This window comes from Perca flavescens, chromosome 17 (assembly GCF_004354835.1).
Source record: "Perca flavescens isolate YP-PL-M2 chromosome 17, PFLA_1.0, whole genome shotgun sequence".
Lineage (NCBI taxonomy): Eukaryota > Metazoa > Chordata > Actinopteri > Perciformes > Percidae > Perca > Perca flavescens.
The window spans coordinates 8585017-8611778 of NC_041347.1; the positions used below are offsets into that span (position 1 = coordinate 8585017).

General features: G+C 40.6%; 1 protein-coding gene across 1 annotated transcript in view; it reads left to right on the forward strand.

The window, feature by feature from the left end:
- LOC114572385 (synaptic vesicular amine transporter-like) overlaps positions 1 to 26762 on the forward strand; it is a 75689-nt gene that overhangs the window by 27245 nt on the left and 21682 nt on the right. Inside the window, exons 8-14 of the mRNA XM_028603996.1 lie at positions 173 to 216; positions 3442 to 3502; positions 7425 to 7520; positions 10651 to 10729; positions 11155 to 11206; positions 12525 to 12588; positions 12677 to 12796. Coding sequence (XP_028459797.1) covers positions 173 to 216; positions 3442 to 3502; positions 7425 to 7520; positions 10651 to 10729; positions 11155 to 11206; positions 12525 to 12588; positions 12677 to 12796 — 516 coding nt within the window. The remainder of the gene's footprint in view (positions 1 to 172; positions 217 to 3441; positions 3503 to 7424; positions 7521 to 10650; positions 10730 to 11154; positions 11207 to 12524; positions 12589 to 12676; positions 12797 to 26762) is intronic.

Below are 26762 nucleotides of genomic sequence, written 5' to 3' on the forward strand. Positions count from 1 at the left end.
CTAACTACTTATTGCTTTTACTTGAGTAATTTTTCAGATAGGTAATTTTACTTGAGTAATATTTCATCAAAGTATTGGTACTTTTATTTCAGTACAATATTTGAGTACTTTTTCCACCTCTGCTTAAATATCAAAAGCTTATATTGATTTTAATCAATGTGTGTCTTTACAGCTCTGCAGCTCATTGTTCTTCAGCCCACCAAGGTGGAACCAGAGGTGAGTTTGTTAGCATGATCATTCATTTCCTAAAGCTTATCTTACTTCATTAAGATGACCTTTACAGCTGCAGAACATTTCCAAGAAGTTTTTATGGCATTTTTTTCTTAATTAGATCATACATACAGGAAGTGTAAAGAGAAACAGAGAAGGGGGATGACATGCAACAAAACATCCATTGCCTTTGGTAAATGGTAAATGGACTGCACTTACTGTACATAGAACCTTTAACCTGAAACTAGTACAAAATACTTTACAGTGCCTGACATTCACCCAAGCAAACAAGGACACTCACAATTTAACATTCAGGATCCAACCTTCAATTCGGCAATCCATTTTAAGCTGAAGTTAAAATTACTGACTTAAAACTGTATACGCCCACATAACCTGAATGAGAGCAACAAAGGGAACTGTAAGTAATTAAAGTAATCTTTCGTCAGACCATTACTGGCTCTTTTCTTTGATCTGTGGAGTTGATGGGTGTCTTTAACAATGGCTGCCAAGAGGCAACAGGCCACAGCCAATTAGAAGGCTATTTGAAAAAGAAGTACAAGGAAAGGAGTAGTGGTGTAACAGATCCTAGTTGATCCGTGGTCCGTATCAATCAACACTCACGATTCAGAGTGAACTGCGGATTAATTGCAAAGTTTAACCATAATAATAGTGTGAAATGCAATTTTGCTGTCGCTGTTACTTAATGGAGGGTTGCCGTGAAAAGATACAAGCAACGCAATTTTCTGTTCACGTGAGCGGAGCATTTTAAAAGTAGTTGACAGAGGCGGTGATGGCTACAGGAGGAGGCGGAAGAACTCAAAAAGCCATGACGCCAGCTACAGAGCTCCGTCCTATCAGCAGCAGTCGGTAGTTGAGTCACCGAGAATAGGGGCTTTGAGCGGGTACAGGGCAGTAAGAGCTGTAGCCGGTTACATGTATGTCACGTCACGTTTCGACAGACACTATGGTTGAATTTAGGTGACAAAAAGTAAGCGTCATGTGGCAACGACCCGGCTTGAATGCGTTGTGTTTTATGACAGTTCTTTAAGTAATAAATGGAAAGCATTTAAAATATATATTGTCACCCCTTTTCTGGTGCTGAACTGAAAATTGATTCGATCTGTGACTGAAGGCTGATTTAATAATGGAAGAACCCATGGATGTCAGTCACGTTTGTCTGTTTCTCCATGCTTATTCCTCTGCATGGAGTTTGAATTATAACTGTAGCAAGGTGATTGGGGCAGGGTAAATACATCAGTATTAAGATTAAAGAGAGTGAAAAGCGCTTCACAGTAGCTTCAATGAACTCATTAGACAGCACTTAGAAAGAGTGCTCTGCTGCTTCTTTTCAGGATGACCCATAATCTGATATATTAGTGGAGATACTAGCCAAGCAGATCTGCTCATGGAAACAAAGCCAATGAGATAATCTGGTTTGGGTCATTAGCAGATGCTTTCACCTTTTCTGATTAGACATTTCCATTAGGTTCCACAGAGGCTTGCAGCAAGGCACAATAGGGTTGTGTACCGAATGTGGTACTTTTTAGGGTACCGACTGAAAAAAACCTGCATGTTCAACACATTCTTACTCCCAGCGCGTCAAAAGCAACGCTTGGTCAGGGGCCTTTGGCGTTTGTTACTGGCGCAAAAGTCTCCTTTAGCGTCTAGTCCTTTGGCGTCATATTTAGATGCGTTTGGTCGGGACTCTTGGCTTACGTTTAACTGACATGTGGGACAATAATGGGACAGTTAGGTTTAGGTAAAGATGGTGGGTGGGGTTACAAAATGTCCGTTTCAGTGAGTGTGTCTTCAACAAAGCTGGAAGAGTTAGAAATGAGTACTGGACTTAAACCCTCCACTGTGGATGCTGTGCTCTTTACTCCATGATGCTCTGTAAGAGACTGGGCTTCTGGCTGTAGCGTTGATTTGTTCAGATTGTATCGCCCGTTTGTTTTCTGCACGTCGGTGCAGCAGCCTGCCTCCACTTGTCAAAGATGCCTTTTCACAGTAGTGGTGATAATAAATGTTTAAACTAACATTGTTATATGCTTGAAGTGTTTTATATCTATGGATTTTATTGAAGGTAAGTCAAGTGTTGATTCGAGAGGCTAAATTGATCAAACATTTGGTCAACTCGCTGTCAGCCGCTGGCTACTTGGTCATCACTTTAAAAAACATAACCATTAACAAGGCTATGGCCTAAGCATCTCAGGCCTAGATTTTAAACCCTTGCAGGGCTCTATCATTGGGTACCATATTTCAGGTACCGGTTAAAATGTGAACCGTACCTCCATTAGTCCTATTAAGCTCAGATAATGTTATTCTGCTTATATTTAGCAGTATATATCATTCTCTGTTTTACATGTATAACGTGTTTGACTTTTCATTTGCTCCAAATAACATGCCAATTCTATAAAGTTACAATCTGGAAGATCTCCGTTCACCTATGGTGCTAAGAGGGAATTGTGGGTGTGTATTGGGATCTCACTTCCCAGAGATCCAAACAGTGTGACGTTAGTTAGTTGGCAGTTGAGGAGCGAGTTTGTTGCACTAGCTCCGCCTACCGTCTATGGTGGACTATAATAATATGTTGTATTCATGTTAAGACTGTTTAATTTTTGAAAAAACTTTCAAAAATGTACAATAACAGTAATTTGCTGCCCCCCCTGCAAATATTACAAAGGGTTGATTGTCTGTCCCCTTCCTCTTTCTTATTGTAGACGTTCTAACCTCCGGTGGATTTGTGAGGACTATGGTTAACTGCTCCTCAGATCTCTGCAGGGTAAATCCAGACAGCTAGCTAGACTATCTGTCCAATCTGAGTTTTCTGTTGCACGATTAAAACTACTTTTGAACGTACACATGTTCCACCAAAACAAGTTCCTTCCTGAGACTATTTAGCAGAGGCACCGTGGCTCCGTCCGGCGCATAGCACCGCCCAAGACGATTGTAATTGGATTAAAGAAATGCCAATAAACCAGAGCACGTTTTTCTCCCATCCTGGAATGCTGTGTGGACTAGCCAGACCTTCCTCCGCAGCGCTGTGGAGGAAGGTCTTCAAGGAGGTGATGTTGGCAGTGTGTGCAAACATACAAAGGAAGTATAAAAATGCTTTTTTTATCACTGAGATTTGTAACCTGAGTATTTTAAAGGTGGGTTTGGTTGAGGGCTATGGTATAAGCTTTTTGTATTTAATATATAATGTTGTTCTTGTGCCTTTGTCCTTCACAGAGTCAGAAGGGGACCCCGCTGTTGACGCTAATGAAGGATCCATACATTCTGATCGCAGCTGGTAAGAAAATAATAGCAGCACAGTATTATGAAGAAACCTAATGTCATCCCACTTAGGAGAAGCGTGAAGTGGAATATTGCCTTTTATAATGGCTGGGAAAAGAGCAGGAGAGAAATTGACCCGGATCTTGTTTTTTGTCTAAAGCACTTTGCTTGGACTTGTGTTGTGAAGTGGGTTTGGCATGTTAAAGAGAGTCATCTATCCATCAGAAAAATGCTGTGAACAACACTGTGTTCAGTGTGTTCCATCACTTCCTTATATGTAATTCATGTACCATCCTTAAGCTATAGTCCGTCCAGTATATTTATCAAGCACAATTAAATTCTAAATAGAGCCCAGTAAAATAGTTTAAGCTCAGACACTCTGAACTCATTTTAGCTGTTTGTCTGCACACTCAGTCACCAGCCAAAGATCAAGACCATGGAGTATCAAGCACACAGAAAATGGACCCACGAGGCAAGACTCAAAATACAACAGTTTATTTAGCAGTTAAATAAACTCAGCAGCAGTGTCCAAATAACAACAGGCAAGGGAAAAATCCAGAAAACAGGCAAAGGTCCAAAATCCAGGGAATCCAAAAAAACAACAGCAAACAGCAAACAGGAATACAGGAAACCGCTCAAAAGCTCCACACAAAGGAAACAGACAATCTCACACTGGGGAGAGGCGAAGACAGAACTTAAATACACAACTAAATTAGGCACAGGTGCAACACATTAGGGCGGGGACAGGTAATCACACAAGCGGAAAATACTAGCAGGACATAAAACAAGACCACAACAGGAAGAGAGAAAACTTACAAGATAAAACAGGAAGTGGAAAACAAAACAGAAAATGTAACACAAACTCAAACAACAACTAGACACAGGGACGAAACATGACATGGAGTAGCGTTTGGAACACGGCTTTTAAATTGAGAGCATTGCCAAAGGGGCCAATCCACTGTTTTCTAGCACAGTACCAGGTGCTGACTTTTAGCACATCCATTTCACACACAGCTGCAAACTGCCCCAGTGTGCACTGGAGGTCACAGGTTGATTAAGAAGGCGGAACTACAACATCAGCAAACGGGGCAGTTCTTAGGTCACCAAACTGGATGCTTCACAGTACTTAGCTGCTCAATTTCTGTCCACAACAATCAAATGGGGGTAGTGTGTTTAAGTTGCGGCGGGGTTGCAGCAGGGGAAACTCCAAAGAACACACGGGGCCTGTGCCCGTAAAGCTGAGACCAACTCAACTTTTTGGGCGAACGCAAACCCACGTGTTTTGAGGCAGTGTGAGAATCCTGTACAGTGAAAAGGAAACATCACTGCTTTTATTACTGCCAAAAGAAAGTTTTAAACACTTTGAGGGTAAAAAACAAAAGACAAACACTGAACTGCCCGCGAGGTTGTGTAACAGCTGACTGTTTCCTACAACAGCACTCGCTGTGTCTCGCTCCTCTCTTTTCTTTCTCTCTCTCCTGGGAAATGAAGCTGTCTTCAAGTGGGGTCGGAAAAACCTCTAAATCTATAAACGATCTGACGGAAAACATTAACTGTGAAATATAAAGTCTACTTGTGCTTTGTTGGGGGGTTTAAGAACACAACAGGACATCACAGAAATGGGCTGACAGTCCCCTGCCGCACTACCCTGCTAATCACCGGATCGCTTTTTTTTTTGGTCTGAATGCACCGTAAGCCATTGTTTCTACTCATTGTTTGACTTGATGATTTGCCAGAAACTTTTGAGGCCAACAGAAAGTTCTCCTCCATGGCCTCTCTGCCTTCATCTGCAGCCACAGAAGCTACAGTCCTCCTTGCATCCAGATATCTGTTTGCTGATTCAGAAGTTACCCAGGAGAGGCGAGCCTGAAAAGCCTTCTTTTTCATCATGATGGCTTCTTTTACAACTGTTGTGTTGTTGGATTACTACAGCCACATGTACCAATGAGCTGACATAACAGAAGTAGGACGTGTAGAGAATCCAAGTAGAACATGCCCAGATCAGATTCCATGTCCCCAGCCTTTCCACATGATATCAGGGGTTGCACCTTGCGAACAGGGGCCTCTTTTAGGTTTTCTCAATTCACCCTCACTGCATGTTTGGGTTTAACATTTGTCCAGCAGTCAGGGGTTAGACTGCTCTCCAAGACATATGATTGTAGAGCTGACGAAAAAACTACAGTTGATTGTTAATCCGATTGTACTGCCTACGTCTTCTGATCAGTGGCTCAAGCCCCCTTAAATTTCATTTCAGCCCCCCTAAAAATGATAATAATAAAAACAAGTTTTATTTTTTTAAATCAATTTAGAGTTTGCAAACTTGGCTGTTAGTGACAGAGGGCAAACAAATACAGGTTCAAAGAAAGAGGTTTAATATCCTGTGTCGCTGTAGCCAATGCTATGCACCTGTAACTCAGTCAAGGAAAGTTTTATTTTTAATTGTGTATTGTCTACTCCTCATTATCGATTCATTTGATTCTGGTAGTCCATAAAGGGACTTTCATAGTTTTTTTTCATATGTTCAATATTTTGCATTAATCCTCTGTCATAGTAATAAATACATATATTCATTGTTATCCAGTGAAATTACTGATTTAGTGGGTGGGTGGGGTAAACACTGTATCAATGTCACATTCTCATTAGCGGCTGAGCCCCCCTAAAGATCTGATCCTAGAATCGCCCCCAGGTTCTGATATCCTCATTAACTAAGCTTGCTCAGACATCTTTTTTGTCAAGAATGTTTTTTTTTATTATTGGTCACATATCGTACAGTACAATGTTGTGAAATTCAATCCCTGCATTTAACCCATCCTAAGAATTAGTAGCAGTGTACAGCTACATACAGCGCCCGGGGAACAACTTGGCGTTCAGTGTCTTGCTCAAGGACACTTTGACATGTGGCCAGAGGAGGCCGGGATCAAGGGGAGTCCATGACTACAGATGCCCAGTAACAACACACTACCTGGGCTAAGTTTAGACTGGCCATTCCTCCCTTTCATGCGCCTCCAAGTTTAAGCTGTTGCCAGGAGCGACAACACAGGCAAACCCACGCCTTCTCACCGTGACAAGGTGGTGATCCTCTGCAGTGACAGACAGGAATGATATGAACACAGGCCAACAGTCATTATGAACAATGTTGTATCTTCTAATGAAGAACTGAATGTCCACAACATCCACATATGTTTGCAAGTTTAATGCAACGGGCAGCATTACATCTTTAGAGGTTACTTTCACCTGTCTCCAGTGTCAACATCCGGTCAGCTGAACACACTGATTCAGAACTCAATGTAATAGCGCCTCCTTCTGGAACATCAGTTATTAGCAGCTAACTTCAGAAACATAAGAAAATGAACTATCATTCTTCATAGCTAAGTAACTGATATAGCTTACAGATAAGCATTCTTGCAACTTAATATTACAGTTAATATTACAGTTAGGATACCACAAACAAAATGGCAAAAAGTGGAGAAACACAACAAGTTTCACAATCCTAGCAGGTCAAATGGACTCTACCCACTGACGTTGTCTTTGCTGTAATCAAATCAGTATATATTTATGTTTAACATGGAGTATACTACTGCTTGAGTGCGGTAAATCAATGGGAAACATACATGTGTACAGACAAGGATATGTTTCTGGTGTGTAAAGACTGACATGCAACAAAAACACCACGCTCACACCACATACCACCAGTGTGTGGCCGGCCTAAGAGGTGTCTTTTTCCGGCTATGTCTAGGAATTCTCACAAGAAGGGTAAAATTGCATATATTTCCAAGTTAGCCTTTCCCATCACGTCAATTACTGTGACAACACAGCAACAAAGAGAGGTGTGTGTGTGTGTGTGTAGGCAGCTGGAGGTTGGAAGGAAAGGGTAACCAGAACAGAGTATTGACAATTAATTGACACTTTGTCCACTTATACTCAATCTTCCTCCCCAGGTGCCATTTGTTTTGGAAATATGGTCATTGCCATGATGGAACCAACGCTGCCAATCTGGATGACTGAGAACATGTGTTCCAGTGAATGGCAGCTAGGTATTTATAATGCTCTCTTCAGTACTCACTAAGAAAATACACATTATGCACACACAGTATACTACACTCACCTAAAGGATTATTAGGAAAACCTTTTAAATTTCTCGTTAATGTAATTATTTAATCAACCAATCACATGGCAACTGCTTCAATGCATTTAGGGGTGTGGTCCAGGTCTAGACAATCTCCTGAACTCCAAACTGAATGTCAGAATGGGAAAGAAAAGTGATCTAAGCTAGCCTCGTGAGACCGTCCTGATCTGGCGAGCTCCAGTTTTCCACTCGCAGATCAGTCTGGCATCTTGAGGCAGAGAAAATTTGGAGCCGTTAGCCAAACGACCGGGCCAATCAGCGTTGGTTTTGAGGTGGGTTAGGTGGTGATAGACAGATGGTTTATCCAATCAGCTAACCAGTATTTTCAAACAGCGGTAGCCGCTCGCTAATGCTTTTTTTCTCTTCCTTCTTCTTTTGGAATATGGTCCGTGAACCTGAAATGGTGCCTTTTATTCCTAAATTCTCGTTACACAAACGGCAAATATCCTTTACCGACATGTTTGCATGCTGAGCTAACGAGCTATGCTTTGCCTGCAGCAGCAGGGGCGGGCTTGTGGTTGTATTTTCATAACCGTGGATCTGATTGGTTGATTTGGCCCGTCTATCACCAACATAGGTGATAGACAGATGGTTCATCCAATCAGCTAAGCAGTATTTCCGCCCCTTCCCAAAAGTTCTCCAACGGAAAGTTCCCAGATGGATATGCCGAGCAAATGCGAAGCAATCCATCTGGCGGAGTCAGGTTAGACCTAAGCAACTTTGTTCAGTTACTGGGAATCTCACCCACAACCATTCCTAGGGTTTACAAAGAATGGTCTGAAAAAGAAAAAACATCCAGTATGCTCTAGTCCTGGGGGGCGAAAATGCCTTGTTGATGCTAGAGGTCAGAGGAGAATGGGCCGACTGATTCCAGCTGATATAAGATCAATTTTGACTCAAATAACCACTCGTTACAACCAAGTTATGCAGCAAAGCATTTGTGAAGCCACAACACGCACAACCTTGAGGTGGATGGGCTACACCAGCAGAAGACCCCACAAGTTACTACTCATCTCCACTAAATAGATAGGAAAATGAGGCTACAATTTGCACAAGCTCATCAAAATCGGACAGTTGAAGACTGGAAAAATGTTGCCTGGTTTGATGGGTCTTGATTTCTGTTGAGACATTCAGATGGTAGAGTCAGAACTTGGCGTAAACAGAATGAGAACATGGATCCGTCATGCCTGTTTACCACTGTGCAGGCTGATGGTGGTGTAATGGTGTGGGGGATGCTATCCTATCAATATGGGCCAACATTTCTAAAGAATGCTTCCAGCACCTTGTTGAATCAATGCCACAAAGAATTAAGGCAGTTCTGAAGGTGAAAGGGGGTCAAACACGGTATGAGTATGGTGTTCCTAATAATCCTTTGAGTATAGGTTGTTACAGCACTTAAATGTTAACAAGAAATTCAGTCAGTACTTCAAAATGCACACACAAATGGGAGAACCCACACAAATGTTATTTATTTGTTGACATTGTCAGAAATGTAATGTCAATGTAATGGATATAATGCAACCCAGTCTCACGGCAGTTCGTGAAACGTTCACCTAATTTAATCTATTGATTCGTTTACACAGACACGTTTATCTCGTTTTTTTTTGTGATGGTCAGCACGTTTTTTAAACTGTTTGTGGCGGCACGAGAGCGGACAGAACAGAGGAGGTGGTATTCTAGATGAAACCTACCTCAAAAACAACGCCACCCTGGGAATTTCACCCAAAGAATGATTTCAATTACTTCCCAATTGCAAGGTTATTGATATATTTAAGGTTAAAAACAAAACAGTTTAAAACATATTCTTACCAAAAAAGGGGGAGAAAATAATTGTGCTGAGGCTTAACAGTGGAGGAGAAGCGAGTACGAGGGCAGTAAGGGATCCCAGGGAAAGTCACCCGTGAACACACAGAAACACACAAAAGTGAACACAGCAAATGAAAACGGGGAGACACAGCACACAGGAAGGGAATGTGGAGGATACCCGCCAAGTGAAGATCTACAAGCGTTCAATACATAGTAAAATAACGGCAACGAAATGACAGTGAAAATGAGTGCGGAGGCAGCAAAGCCACTACCCTACCTGTAGCACAGCAGAACAACTCACAGAGTGAGCGACCCCGGAAGTGTAGAGTACTTGCGTCACCAACGAGCAAGAGAGGGCGGTAGGAGGACAACTAGCTGTTTTTATACGGGGGCCTTGCGGCAGAGATTGGCCAAAAGAGCGCCAGGTAGTTATGAGTTAAATTCATACTGCTACATAATCTATTAAAAGGACTCCGGAATTCCGGCGCAAAACGAACCTAGGGGTTATTAACTGATGTGTACCTACTCTGTCGCTCTCTGGGACATGTTTTCATGCTAATCTAATGAGTTTGGAGCTTTGACGAGGCTACCGCGGACCGCTGGTTAACTTACAATGCTAGTATATGGAGCATAGGGACACTCAAATTAAATCGAGTGACTACGGTAGTGAGTAGTATGAAAGGCCAAAAATCAGCATAGGGAGGTTGGTCAAACAATGCAGGACTTTCACCCAGGAGACCAGGGATCGTGTCCGACGTGCCAAACCCAACTGGTGCTTTCTTCTGTTACTTAACCAACCGTCCCGTTCTTCTTTTCCTAAACCCAACCGTCCTGTTGTTGTCCCGTTATTGTTTTCCTAAACCCAGAATTTTCAGCGATTCCGTGAAACCGCCACAGATTTTGAGTTAAAGGACCGTGTTCATTTCATGGAATTCTGTGAGATCAACTTGCAGCTTCTCTGCTGCAGCCCTTTGGTGTTATTAGTCTTTTACCGTTGGTTGTGTATGAAGTCTAGGTCAGATAAAAAGAATGAGTGGGTAACTTGGATATTAGGGTGTAATGTGCTGGCAGGTGGAAAGCACAAGTCTTTATTACAGACAATGGAAGATGTACGGAGGCTCAGTGATGAGGCACTGATAGAGATCTGCTTATCTTGGAAAACCTGCCAACACCTTCAGTCTCTCTCTCTCTCTCTCTCTCTCTCTGTGTGTATGTGTCTGACTGTGGCCCAGGCATTGTTTTCATACCAGCGTCCATCTCCTACCTTATTGGAACCTACATCTTTGGCAAGTTGGCGCATAAGATGGGGAGGTAAGGAGAGAAATTATTCTTATATACCACAAACATAGGAGTAAGTGCAGTGCTAATTGGTCGTTCTTAAAAAAAATCACATCATTTGAAGTAGAATTCTGGCTGGATTACCTGAAAGAAAAAGGGGAACGTTTTGAATGGTGAGGGGAACTTTAGTATTATTTTCTGGTAAGTCATAATGATGATTTCCTGTTACATTATAACCTTATCCCAACTCCCATATTTTCCTTCTTTTTAATCAAAATATTACCCCACCTCCACATTACCCCATTGGAAAAAATAAGAGAAGCTTATAGAGATGTGTTAGCTACACTGTTCATTCCCAGCTATTAAGCAACATCTGTGATATATTGATGATACTGGGTGGGAGAGTGTACATAACTAATAATTTTGATAACACTGACCCTGGCTTCTCTCCCTGACAGATGGCTTTGTGCTCTCATTGGAATGGTGCTACTTGGAGTCAGTGTAATATGTGTAAGTATAAGGCTGACAACTACACCAGTAGTGGGAATTCAGATATCCGATATTAGAGCACTGGAGGGTCACTAAAGAGTTTAGGGAATGGAGCAGAAATGTTGCTGCTTAAAATAAACTGAAGGGTGGGTGTTGATGAATACCCTCTTGCACTCTGCTTGAGCGTTGCAGGGATTGTACACAGGGGGCAGGATGGGTCCTTTCCAAACCATAGCTGCAGGTTTATGGGAGAGGGCAGTACATCATACGTAGCTCGGACAATGAAGCTCAGCCTGTTGGATTCCATGCTCCAGAGTTTTCTCAAGACCCTCCCACGTCGTCCAGCGACCCTGTTTAGGTTGTGCTATAGCCTTGGAGCATCTGGCTGCTTTCTCCTGTCGGCACGTCTCCTCTACCACCATGCTTCGACGTTTGGTTGAAGATGCCTTTTGCCAGAGAGGTGTTACAGCTCCAAGGCCAAAGCCTCCTCTGCCTTGTTGGACATGGCCCACCACGTCACGATGGAGGGCGGCTTTGGCCTGTACCACAGCTGAGGCTGGGGTCCACTTCCTCCCTGTTGCTAGGGTAGGAGCGGCGCCTCTCAAAATCAAAATAAAACAGGAACCAGAAATAATCACCAACGAACAGGAATACACAATAGAAACAAGAATACACAGTCAAAACAGGATCAACAGAACACACACTGAACAGGGGAATAAAGAACTATACACAACAGAAAAGTCCAGAACCACAACATATTGTAGCCTTCTGGTTTCTGACTCCAGTCTGGAAGTAACAATGTTGCCATGGAAATGGTGGAGTAATATATTTAGTGATGAGCACATGCTGATTTGATCACGTTCTAAATGTCTAGTTGACCAATCAGATTACCTGGATCTACTTGTTGTAAAATATCTAAAAATTCATACACATTAAGATGCATCAGTCCTGAAATATTTTACATTCCTCAGCCAGTAGAAACACAACAGTAGAGCCACTACATGCAGAATGTAAAGCATTATATGTACACTAAGTATAAAAGGTTTATATTCTCAAAGCCAGGTTAGGATTTCTAATGTATAAAAAAGCATTGAGAGGGTTGGAACTGTTTTTCTAGGGTAAAAAACATCCAGATTGTCCAAATGATCCACATTATCCACCTGTTCTATATCTCATGAATCTCCAAATTCATTCACCCCTCATTCTGCCAATGGGAGTCTGAATTCACAGTGATTTCAACGTTATATTCAAAAAGCAGCCAGCAGTGCTCCCAAATGGAAAATGTTGTTCAAATTGAATAAACATAAATATACATTTTCGTAAATCTGTTCTGTTCTAGGTTCCATTTGCCAAAAACATCTATGGTCTGATTGTTCCAACCTTAGGTATTGGTTTTGCTGTTGGTAAGTCATAATTGTAATACTATGCTTATCAAATACAAGTGTTCCCATGGCCGAGTGTAAGAGCTGTATCGTCTGTGCTGTGTTACAGGCATGGTGGACTCATCTATGATGCCTATCATGGGTTACCTGGTGGACCTGCGCCATGTGTCTGTTTATGGAAGTGTGTATGCCATTACTGATGTGGCTTTGTGCATGGGACTTGCTTTCGGTAAGAAGGAACCATGAAACCTTAGCAGTATTATAGACTATAAGGATACCTCTAAAGTGACTTTGAATTGGAAAAGTGTTGGGAATTGGGGAGGTACAGATTAAAATAGTCAATTTATCAAAGTTGTTTTATCAATATTAATAAAGTTATGAATATGTCTATGAATAAGTTTACCAAATTGACAAACAGTCAAAACGGGGCACCAGCCTGGAATCAGGGACCAATAACTGAACTGTGAAAACCGTCTCATAGGTGGTATTCTCTTTTTTTGTTTTTTGTTTTTAAAATACATGTTTCATTGTTTTTTATCATTACACATACACAACAGAGAAACAGAAATTGAACAAGAACAAAAACCCTCTCCCACCCCCCACCCTCTGCTGTCTCGAGGAAAACAAAACAAATGAACAAACAGAACTCACACCTTGCCTAGTCACTCTCCTCTATTTCTTGTGGCGCTGAGGTCATTAGGTCTGATATTTGTTCTGCTGTGTTTTTCCATAGGTTGATAGTCGATGATTTGGCTTTGTTAATCCTTGCTGTAGAGAGCTCAAGCATAACTATGTCTAGAAAATACGGCAACCACTGTTTTATAGAAAGCGAGTGAGGGGGGAGCCAGCATTGAGCTATCATTTTCTTGGTTGCAGTTGTGGCGGCTAGCCATCTTCCTCTATCTCCCAAGCAGGTGTAATTTACAGCAATCATTAAGTAACAAAACAATCGGGTCAGTAGGAATTCGACATCCTGTCACAGCAGATATTATTGATGTTGTTTTATTCCAGAACTCATGCACCTGTTCACACTCTCAGACCATGTGCAGGAAAGTTCCAGTTTGTTCAGGTTGACAGACAATAGGGAATAGGGAGCGGGAATGAATTTAGAAACGTATCTCTTCTGGGCAGTCCAATATGTCCTATGACATATGTTGAAGTGGATATACTGGTGATTTGGGTTCTTGGAACAGTGGAACATTTTGTCCCAAACTGTCTCCCAATTAGTTGCGTTCCCCTTAAGGCTCAGTTCTCGCTCCCATTTCTTTACTATTGGGAGTTCTCCTATGGAAACTTGCATCAGTTTAGCATACATTTTTGACACTAATCCTCTCACAGGAAAATCAACAAACCATTTAATGACTGGGTGCACCTCAAGACTGTTTCCCCATGGCACTCCATAACATTTTAGGGCTGAAGATAAAAGAAGAAGAATGTTTTGGGGACCTCAAAACTAGCTCTCAAGTCTTCAAAACTCAACATACCTTTCTCATTGAATAGCTGGTCTAAAGTATAAATACCTCTGTCACTCCACTGGTTACAAACAAAGGGTTTGTTACCAGACATTAAGTGTGCATTGTGCCATATTGGGGTATTCAAATGCCACATTAGTGTAGCGTAGTTGCTCCTTCACCTGTTTAAAGTTGGTCAATGTGTTGGTGATAATAGGGCCATAGGCTAGCATACACTGTTTTGGACACACACCTGTAAAGGCAAGTTCTTGCAGTCTTAGACTTCCAGTGAGGTTTTGCTCTATTTCTCTCCATGGAACTGTAGATGAGGGGTCCATCCACACTCTGAGCGCCTGTAGCTGAAAGGCTCTGTGATACATTTTAAAGTTGGGGAGGGCCAGGCCTCCCATGTTTGTGGTACGTTGCAGGGTAGCGTACTTTAGCCTAGGTTGTTTATTATTCCAAATATACTGCTGAATTAAGGTATCAAGTTTCTTCCAGAAATGTATTGGTGGGGGTACGGGGATCATTGTACTCACAAGATAAGAAATTCACACAAGGAACTATGTTCATTTTATCAACAGCAATCCTGGACCGTAGCGCTGCCGGCAGCACATATCAATTGGCCAGATTCCTTTGGACACTACTTAATATAGTTTCAAAGTTATCCTGGACAATCTGCTGTAGGGATGCGTGTATGGTGATGCCCAAATATGTAATTTTGCTTTGGGTTGGTATTGTAACACTAATGGCTGATGTCACCTGCCTGTTAAATAAAATAAGATTGCCTTATGGCTTGGGCTAACTGTTCAAGAGAGATTGCAAACAGCATGGGGGAAAGCAGGCATCCTTGTCAAGAGCCCCACTTGATGGGAAATGGCTGAGAATGCAAGCCAATGGTTGAGACTATGGCCGTGGGATTTGCATATAAAGTACACAACATGTCAATGAATTTGGCCCCCAAGCCAAGCCTCTCCATTACTCGCCACAACTAGTTCCACTCTGATAAAACTGCTGCAGTTGTTGGAAGGTTTTTGGCTTCTTCTATTACATGAAATAGTCTGCGTACATTGTCTGCAGCATGATGCTTTGGTATAAAACCTTATTGGTCGGGGTGGACTAGTTTCATGATAAAGCGCTCTAGGTGGAGAGCCAAGACTTTGGAATAAAGTTTATATGTCCCGATGAGGCTTATGGGCCTGAAATTTGGGCAATCTTTGGAAACCTTGTGTTTGTTAAAATTGTGCTATATAAATAAATTGGATTGGATTGGCTGAGGTTAAAGCTTGTAAAATGGTTTGCTCCTAATATGTCAAAATACTGTAGAATAAGTTCTGATGGAATTCCATCCAACCCTGGCGTTTTCCCTTTTTTAACTGTTTTTAATGCTGATTTGAGTTTGTCTAATGTTGTAGGTTGACCCAGTTCTTCTGCCTCCTATGGGTCAAGAAGAGGCAGGTTTAGGCAAGGCAAGGCAATTTTTGTTATATAGCACATCTCAGCAACAGTGCAATTCAAAGTGCTTAACATAAAACATTAAAAGCAGTTAGAAATCAATACAAAATTAAAAACAGAATACAGGAATATAATTCACAATGCAGTACAATAAAATGTCAAAAAGATTGGACTTCAGCCTTGATTTAATAGAGCTGAGAGTTGTTGTGGACTGTAGTTCCCAGGTGACAAGGTTATGTCAATTTGTGTGTTGTCTGCATAACTATGATAACTTATGTTGTTGTTTTCCATAACCTGAGCCAGTGGAAGCATGTAGCTATTAAACAGAAGAGGCCCCAGGACGGAGCCTTGTGGAACTCCACGTCATATTTGTGTGCTCAGGTGCATAATTACCTATAGACACATAGTAGTTCCTATTCTTTAAATAGGATTCAAACCACTTTAGTACTGAGCCATAAAGGCCATCCCAGTTTTCCAATCGGTCTAGTAATATGTCGTAGTTGACCGTGTCAAATGCAGCACTGAGATCGTACTGTAGTTTTGCCACTATCTGTATTTAAGTGGATGTCATTAAATACTCTAACAAGAGACGTCTCAGTGCTGTGGTGTGGTCGAAAACCCAACTAGAAGGCAAAAATATTGTTTAGTGACAGAAAATGGTTGAAAAAACGCTTTTTCAATGATTTTACTTAGTTTGACATTGGCCTATAGTTGTCCATTAGTGACGTATCTAAATTGTTCTTTTTTAAGAGTAGCTTGATGACTGCAGTTTTCAGGGCCTATGGGAAGATACCTGATCGAAGAGACGGGTTTACAATCTGTAAAAGATCTGAAGCCAAACAATTTGAAACATTTTTGAAAAATGTTGGTAAAATATCAAGGCAACAGGAGGAGGTTTTCAGATGTTGTATAATGTCCTCCAGGTTATTTTGGTTAATCGTTTGAAATTGTGTCATATTGGAATTTGTTTTGCTTGAACACTGTGACAACGCATACCCTGTACCTGTTATGGAGGCACTGACTAATTTTCAGAATTTTTTTCACTGAAGATGGCGAAGTCATTGCAGGCCTTGATGGATAAAAGTTCAGATGCTACTGGTACGGGAGGGTTTGTTAACCTATTGACAGTAGCAAACAAAGCATGTGAATTATTTTTGTTTTTAGCAATAATGTCGGAGAAGGACCGCATCCCAACTCCCTCTCCATCCCATGGGCCCACCACCTGTGGGGGAAGGAGCCGGAACTGGTGCGGGAGGTGGGGAACTGGTGCCCCCGGCTGAGCGCCGCTATGTTGGAGTTTACCCTGGTGGACGAGAGGGTTGCCTCCCTACGCCTGCGGGTTGTGGGGGGAAAAACTCTGACTGTTGTTTGTGCATATGCACCAAACAAGAGTTCGGAGTATTCAGCCTTCTTGGAGACCTTGAAAGGAGTCCTGCATGGGGCTCCAGTGGGGGACTCCATAGTTCTGCTGGGGGACTTCAACATGCACATGAGCAATGATGGAGACACATGGAGAGGCGGGATTGGGAGGAACGGCTTCCCTGATCTAAACCAGAGTGGTTGTTTGTTGTTGGACTTCTGTGCAAGTAATGGATTGTCTATAACGAACACCATGTTCAAACATAGGAATGCTCATAAGTGTACTTGGTACCAGAGCACCCTAAGCCAAAGGTCAATGATTGATTTTATAATCATTTCATCTGATCTGAGGCCGTATGTTTTGGACACTCGGGTGAAGAGAGGTTTTCCAGAAGCACCTTGGTGCTTCTGGAAAACCTCTCTTCACCCGAGTTTGCCACCTCAGGACGGGGAAGCAGGGAACCATCCAAGCTGTGTACAGTAAGGATGGGACACTGTTGACCTCAACTGAGGAGGTAATAGGGCTAATTCATGACGGTGCTATTTTATGTGTGAGCTAATATTGCGCGTCTGTTCATGTGCGCTGCAAGAGTTATGTTTCTGTTTATTGAATGCGTTATTCAGTGCAAACATAACCGTGAATGTAGGTTAAACTCAGTAATGATGGTATGTTAGGTTATTACTGTCGCTCTGTTGAAGGCAAACGTCCCACGTACTGTCGTTACGCAGATCACGGACATCTGATTGACTTTACTGCACCGTACTTAAGTGAAAGTAGGTCAAGTTGTAAAACCTACCAGCAGGGCACCATTCACCATTTATGTAAAGCTCCTGCCAATTTAGGGGACATCGCCCAACCCTAGAGGATATATGCTTTTTACCTGTAACAGTGAAGAGCTGGAGCTTTGTGAAGGCAAGCTTGCCCTTCCCTTCCCTTGTTGTCATCAACATACAAAAGAAAAATTATTTAAATTTACAAATAATTCACTGGTTGAACTTTGAAAATTCTTTGTCAAAAACAAATGTGTTATATCTATATATAACATGTAGCATATATAAATTGAACAAAATACCTCTTAGCTCTAAAGCCTGTAGTCTATAACACAAAACAAGATTGGATAATCGCCTTATAGTAGTTTATTTATATATAATTCTTACAGCCTTCTACTGCATTTTAGGCCACTCCTGAACAGCAAGCATAATGGTGGGTTCACACTGAAAGCAAATCCAGTGTTTCACGCGTCTTGATTACACACAAAGTCAATGCAAAGATGCAAATTCCAGTCCCTCCAGGATTTCGCGATGTCGCGATCGCGCCAATTCACGCGAATTCCACCAATCACCGTGACTTTGGTGCGACTCGCAATTTTGACCAATCACGCAACTTTTCTGCAACTTTTCTGCAACTTTGACCAATCATCACGGTCTCCTGCAAAGCGTCGTCATATGTCAGCAAACTCACTTCCTTGTTTTGTTCAGAAGATGCAGCAGCATGCGCAGCAGACGTGTGATGCCAACATCTCACATTTACCTACAAAAATAACAAATGACCGTGAAAAACAGTATCCAGATGTTCTTTACGAAAGCATAGGGGAAAACTGTTTTGCAAGACGTGCAACGATTTATTAGACTTTAACGATTTAAAAGTCGCTGAAGTTGCGTTTCAATCCTGGCTGTCAGCTCACTGCAACGGGTGGGGCTACTGCTCCGTTCCCTCCGCGACTGACGCTTGCACACACACAAACACACACACAGACACACACACAAACAACACACATGGTGGATGCAGGAGAAAAAAAGGAGATGAGACGACACGATGACCTAAATTGAGGACAGCTACGCTTGTTATTCTAAGTGCAATGATAAGTCAAAGTCAGTACTCGATCAAACTGTATGAATGTGAGTCCTAGGCCAGGTTAGGAAATTAACTAACAATGTAAAGATCAACAAGCCACTGATAGATATTTTCAAATTTGATTCATTCAATAAATAATTTTTTGTCTTAAATCCACCAGCCATTTTCATATTATACCAACATTTACAGCATCCTTAGCCTTTTTGGTAAGGTTCCTAGGAAAACTCAGCCCAGAGTAGTTTTATTCTCCCCAAAACATGTTTCCTTTTTATTTTTAAAGAACTATATACAAAAAAAACTTTAACTGTCTCCCGCAACTTCATTGCAACAAACATACAAGATACATCGCAACTTTTATCGCAATTTTTTACAAAAGCTCCCGCAAAATCAGTCATTTTGGACCGCAACAATCTCAAAAAAAGGCCGCGAAATCCTGGAGGGACTGAAATTCACTCCGGGTGGTGTGGAAAATGAATTTGTTGCAACATTTGCCGATTCGCCTGAATTTGAAGCAGGGAGAGATTAAATCATGCAGGACAGGGGGTAACTTTCTCCAGTAGAGGGATGTGGAAACACTGTCGTAGTAACGCTAAATAAACTTCAATTCAACTAAGATAGATTCATACAGCAATCGAAGTGTTTGCATACTGTTTAAGTGTGAAAAAGCTACACCGAACGATCTAAATGATATAGAACTGTATTTTATCTTCTTTTGGACATATAACTAACCTGAGCGTCATAGTCAACATATTAAGACAAATGCAAACCTATGCCCTTGCTAAATGCTTTACAAAAAAAGTTTAATAAAGCTGAACACACAGTAGCTTCATACAGTCTATGAGTATGTTATCCAAAGAAAAAAAAAAAAAGTACCATACTACTTCAGGAGCTGACGCTAGCCACCATTAGCGTAGCCTCACATTGCCTATGTAGAAAGACAAATAACCTAACTTACACACGTGTAACATTCTGTAATTTGTGTGATTTAAATGTACAATATTGGCTGCGGTATCTATATTGACGGCGAACACAGACAAAGAGGAAATGCATTCAGACTTTACTCAATGTTTTGGATAATGCTAACCAGTCCCCTACCGTTCTCGCAATGTGTAGACTAGCAAAACAACCGAGAATGCATCACGTTACATCCTGTGGGGGACGTAAAAACATATTGTTTATTGTTGTTTATTTATGGTTATTTCCTGTCCTGACCGGCCTGACAGTGGAGGTCTGCAGTTAGACCCTCTTGGGTTTTTCATGACCGTATGAACCCTGTATATAATACATTTGTACTCTAAATTGATGTTTAACTCACCACACATGGCTGTTAATGTCAGGAAATCTGGTGCAAACATTCATTTTGTTCATTTCATCTTTGACATAATTAAACTTTTAATAATTTTAATTATGTACGAAACTCATACCCACTTGTGACTTCTAAAGCGGGGTATGAACTGAACCCTGTGACTTTCAGATCCCTAAAGAAGGCTGCCAATTGGCCCAGTGGTAACAGTCGAGTCCCCTATACAATATTAATTCTACTCTATTATATCGATGCTAACAGTAAATTACATCTAATTGACACTGAGCTATAAACACTTACTTCTCCACCCTTTTAACATTGTCTTTCAAGTGGACTCCTCTCACCCTGGACAAGGCATTCATCTGAAATTAGAGGAACAATATTTCAGTTTTATCAACAAAAGAAAAAGAAGTAAAGAGTGACACATTACACATGAGAGAAACATATGCATAATTATGTTGCTATGATTACAGTTGACCTTACCAGCTTCTGTTTTTCCTGCAGGGAGTCGAGGGATCTATCAAGGAGGTTTAGAGCCTCAACAGTTGACGCTTGTTGAATTTGAGTTGCTTTGTACTTTTCTGCATCCCGTTTCTTCAATGAGCGGATATCCTCACGCATTTCCACTAGCATTTCCATCACTTTTCTCTGAAATTCTAAAGCAGTGAAACAAATAATTACTATAATTAGAAATGGTATGTCAAGGCACAACCTACTACTGATAACTGTCATAATTTATTGTCCTTATGTTTTTGTTTGAGAGGCTATTGTTTTTTAATCCAAATAGGGGTTTTGTCTCAGAACTTTACTTGCATAAAGCTCAAAAAAAGGCAAATCCCCTTATTTTAGCACAATTCCTGGATGTTAATGGGATATTACAGCTGCTATTTGATTCCATAGACAGCCTATATTAATTTATGCTATATTGAGATATAAATCATTTATAATATATAGCCTATAAATAATAAGATTTTATTTACAATCTATTTCACCCAGCCAAAGTGTACTATGATTATGACATTCCACAATGAGTGAACAAGTCGGGGCTTTCACCACATTAGCCTGCTAACAGATGCCTTGCTGCCCCACACAGCTGACATCTGTCTGGCTGTGTGTATTGGGGAAGAGTAAAAGTAATGCAATTACTAGCAATAGGAATCATTAAGATTTTATCTATACTACAACTACTCTTATCAATCATCTTTATTGGTTTGGTTCTTTATCAATGCTGTTATTGATTCTTTTATATTACTAAGAATTGATTATTTTTAATATATTTTAAAATAAAAACATTCAGTACAGGATTAGAATTTATTTGGATTTTAAATACAAGTAAATATTGTATCTAGAGAAGCAAGAGCAATGTTTACATCAGCAATGTCACTATATAAACTACATAATCATCAAAGAATAAATCATATTGCTGACATCAAGATATTGAGTGAAGTTTAGAAAGAATAAACAACTCAGACATCAGTAGGGGTGGGAATCTCTGGGCACCTCGCGATTCGATTACAATTCAGAGGGCTGTGATTTGATTATAAAATGATTATCAATGCATCGTTTTTTCTAAATAGGATCCCTGGATAATTACTAAGCATTTCATTTACGCATTAAAATCCAAAAGAAACATCTCCCAATTAGCTTAAAAAGGACTAGTTTCCATCCCTAATTTACTTCATTAACCTCAGCTCCACAGTCCTTCATTTCATTAACAACCAGTTGTCTGACTCCTCTGAACACTGAAATATAATTATCAGGATGTAACGTACAGTATGTGTACAAGACAGAGCTGTACACCAGTTTAGTCTAAGCTTGTACCTGATGTCCTCAACACTTGACTAGTAGGTTAGTTAGTAATGACATACAGCTGATAATTAAGGTTACTTTGTTACTAATTTTGCTAACGTAACAAATAAATATTTTTAGCGCCTTTCACAGGACCCAAGGACGCTTTACACATTACACACAGTGACAGAACAACAAAAAGTAATTCAGGATTGAATGCCTTGGTAAAGCGCTGGGTTTTTAGTAGATTTTTTTTTAAAATGTCCAGACAGGGAGCATTTCAGATCTCTGGGGGGATGGAGTACGCTGCACGTTTACTACCAGACAAAAACTTACTGCTAATATTAGAACTAACCTTCATCACGGTTGAGATGTCGACAATTTCCTTGGAGGTCTTCTTGATCAAATTCTACCTCACTGTGACCACTATCATCTAGTTCAAGACACAAATTAACAAAAAATTAATTCTGCTCCAGAAATAAATAAAAAAAAGTGCAATTTTCAGTGATTGTGCTCAGCTGGTGCAGTGCATGAAAGGAAGGCAGTTGTGATAGAAGAGACGTAGGTATGTACAATTATGCATGCATCCTTTATATTGCTACTTTCCCATCCTCTTCTACCATCACTCTTCTACCAGGAAGTACGTTGGAGGAAGCAGGGAAAGGAGGTAATTCTAAACCTTCATCCTTCAAGATACCAAGCAATTCATCAATTTGGCTTCTTCCACATTTACTACATGTAGCCCAGGAAGCAAGCTTTTCTTGCAAGGTTACCTTGTCTTCTTTTGCAGATTCTATGACTTCTTCAGAATCAGTTGACACATATTCTCTGTATCCAAAAATCTGAATCTGCATCACCAATTTCATCTGCTTCATTTAAACAACTACTTCCCTCTTCTGCTAGATCTTCACCTTCATCTTCTACATTACACTGATAAGGATTAAAATTTCCACGGCAACCATCTTCACTGCTGCTACATTCCAGTGCGATTGCTGCAGCTTCTGAGTGGATTTTTCTCCAGCGACTCAGATATGACATACCATGTTCTAAAAAAATGACTAACCCAGCAGTTAGGTCTACATCAAGGAAATAAAAAAATACAATGTTTTACCACAAGAAAAATCAGAGGGTTAGACATGCATACTAACATAGGCTAAGCCTCATCACTACAATGTTGCCAACAATTATTTAAAAGAAGTTTATCACTTAAGCCAGTGTTTCCCCTATCATATGCAGTGCCCACCAGCTACAGCTGTACATTGTGTAAAGAGTAATAGTTATAGAATAGTTATAACTGATTAATGGTTAAAAAGATTTTTAGCAATATCAAAAGGCAATCACACATAGATTGTAAGGACAAAATACAATGTTATTGTCTACAATGTGGCATTCAGTTTAATTTACATTTCGAGTCAAGTAGATGTAATTGAGTAAAGTGTTAAACATATTACAATGATCTTGATTTTACAGTATCGACGACATATATTAGTAGACGCAGCTTTGTTACAAAAAGTTACAGCGGGTCTGGATCCAGCTTTCAAAACGTAACTTAACACGGATGACCAAGTAGTCAACTCCGTGGTCAGTTATAACATCATCAGACTATCGCAAAATAACAGTTTGCTTTACGAGGGAAAATATATAACTAGCTAGTCGTCTTGTTTAGACATTCAGTGCAATGAATAATACGAAGTTCATAACACGTAACGTTAGCCTACAGGAGAAGCCTTTATTTTGACAGATAAGTGCTAGCTTGCTGTGCAAAAAAACTCGTTCATAAAACAACAATACTAAAACGTTCGATTAAACAATCCACATGTTATATTTTTCATTTACTTTGGTTAAGTCGAAGGTCCGCTTCACCGCTGAATGCACACGCGCTCACGCAACCGGGGGAACACTTTCTGTCTGGGGAAATTCAAGTACACCGGGTTTTGGCTGTCTGCTTCAGAGTCGAAAAACTCAGTGCCCGGCGGCGATTTTATTCATGTCACTATTTTTACTAGCTATATTCCACTGATTTTAATCTCTGTAAACTAACTCTTACATCATTGTTATATTAGTATTGCAAAGCAATCAAACTTAAAGCAACGTAATTTTAAACTAGGTGGGAAAAGGCGGCAGTTCACAAAATCAATTCTGACAAGATACTTGACAATACAAAAAAATAAAACTTATAAAGCTTATTAACTAGCCAACTTAACGTTCTTATGGCCATAATTGTATATATTTTCCGTACCTCTGCTCGCAGTGACCGTCCACCAAACAATTGTAACCGTCGACGTACAGATGAAAGGTGTCCAACAGGCAATTTACTCCGGTATCTTTCCGCTGCAAGACCATAGAGCGTAGGTAGGAGCGCGTAGGAGTCGGATTGGCTTCTTCTTCTTCTTCTTCTTCTTCTTCTGGCTTTCCGCCGGAAGCATTGCGGCACATTCACAGTGGTTGGCTAGAAATGTGTTTCAATTGTTTTTGAAGATATACCTGCAACTATGGATTTTAAAACACGCGAGCAAGTCAAGTTATTTTAAAAATCTACAACTTTATGAAAATTTATATAATTTGTGCAAGTAGATTTTCTGTTATTATTGTTATTAAATTAATTCATATTATTATTATTATTATGTTAGAGATAGACAGATTAAAAGAAAAGTATTGGTGATTAAGGGATGGGATGTTCTGGATGCATACGTATGATAAACATGGGCTAATGCCACTCAACCCCTTATGGCCAGGAACACTGAATGCACGATAGATATTTTAATTGACCTTTATTATATTGTTTCTTGGCAAATTAAAGAGGGGTCCCTTCAAGGATTACAGTGCTACTATCCCCAAATGAACGCATTGAAATTAAACATAATATGTAATATCCCAACCATTGATAGACATAGATAAAATCTATTTGAGGTTTCAATGTGATTCACCAGTTATAAAGGTTTATCATCAGTGCTTGATTACCAAGCCACAAAAACAGCTTATCATAGGAGGTCCCTCTCAACAACCAAGCCATCAGTGGCCCAGAATAGGTAGGTAGGTCATTGCCTGTCATGTATAGATCAAGTTTGACCCAAAAACACCAAAAGACAAAAATAACTGCTTTACTTTAACCAAGCAGTCTAGAAAATCAAAACAGGACTTGCCTTGGTGGCTACCTCAACCACTGCAAGCCAAGTCATATCCCTCTTGGAGGTACTGGCTGATCACCGACAACCAACATCTGCCAAAAATATAGCTGATATTTACTGTTCAAGTCTAGATGACATCCTGGCAAAGCAACTCTGTATCCGTATCATATGCAACAGCCCCAGGTTTACCATCAGGTAAGTTGCTGGCGTGTGCCGCAGTACCAACTATGACTGTACTCTCTCAAGGGCTGCACTGCCAATGATGGCTGCCAGATAGGCTGACACCTCTTGTTGTGTGTTTTGGCATTTGTCTGACAGCTATACTGTCATGGTGCAAAGTCCATCATCCATCGTCCATCCATCGTTAACCGCTTATCCTGCGTAGAGGGTCACGGGGGGCTGGAGCCAATCCCAGCTTACATTGAGTGGAAGGGTACACCCTGGACAGGTTGCCAGTCCATCGCAGGGTCACACATAGACAAACAACCACTCACACTCACATTCACACCTAAGGACAATTTAGAGACACCAATTAACCTAGCCTGCATGTCTTTGGACGGTGGGAGGAAGCCGGAGCATCCGGAGAGAACCCACGCAGACACGGGGAGAACATGCAAACTCCACATAGAAAGGCCACCGCGCCACGGTGATACAGTGGTTGGATTATACATTTTTGCTATAACAATCATTTCAGGGCTATTAGGTGGCCTAGTAGCTCAATTGGTACAACAGGTTGTAGCCCTGAAACAACTTCAAATTTGGTCTAGGAGCTCTTGAGCGTTTGCGTGTTAGATGTTGAATTACTGACAACCTGCATTTATCTAAGATCAACGTTGTAGTACCATTGTGACATTTCAGAGATTTTGACAACCGTTGATACGATCTTGAGGTTAATAATGAACCCTACTAAACCAATGTGTATTGTTGTGCTGTCTTCAAAAGTTTTGGGTTGCTGCTTAAAATCACATTGCTTTCAGGTCTATATCCACTTTATTAATTTTGGATCACCCCACTCCTGGTGAAGCACTTGTCCAACAACTGTTGTTACCTAACCCTAACACCAAAACATAAAATCAACAAAATATCAATTAACGTTGTGTAGACATTACCATTATGACGTTTAGCAGATGTTAAGTTTTGGTTTCCTTACCTCATGACTAAAGGTTAGTATTCTACTTCAATATGACGTTGATACGAGACACTTGGAAGACGTTGGATTTTAGTAACTTAACACCATGACTTAAAACCAACAAAATGTCAACATCTAATGATGTAACTTAACGTTGTGTGGACGTTACCATTATGATGTTAAGTAGATGTTGGGTTTTGGTCCCTGTATTTCATAACTAAATGTTGGTATTCTACGTCAATATGACATTGGCACGAGATGTTTGAAACACGTTAAATTGTGGTTGCTTAACACCACGACTTAAAACCAACAAAATATCAACATCTGATGACGTAACGTAACATTGTGTAGACGTTATCATTATGACCTTTAGCAGACGTTGGGATTTGGTCCCTGTATGTCATGACTAAATGTTGGTATTCTACGTCAATATGACGTTGGCACGAGATGTTTGAAACACGTTAAATTGTGGTTGCTTAACACCACGACTTAAAACCAATAAAATATCAACATCTGATGACGTTGTAACGTAACGTTGTGTAGACGTTACCAATATGACGTTTAGCAAACGTTGGGTTTTGGTTCCCGTACCTCATGCCCAAATGTGGGTATTCTACGTCAATATGACTTAGGCACAAGACGTTTGGAAGACGTTGGATTGTGGTTACTTAACACCACAACCTAAAACCAACAAAAAATCGATGTCAGTTGACGTCAATACTCTACA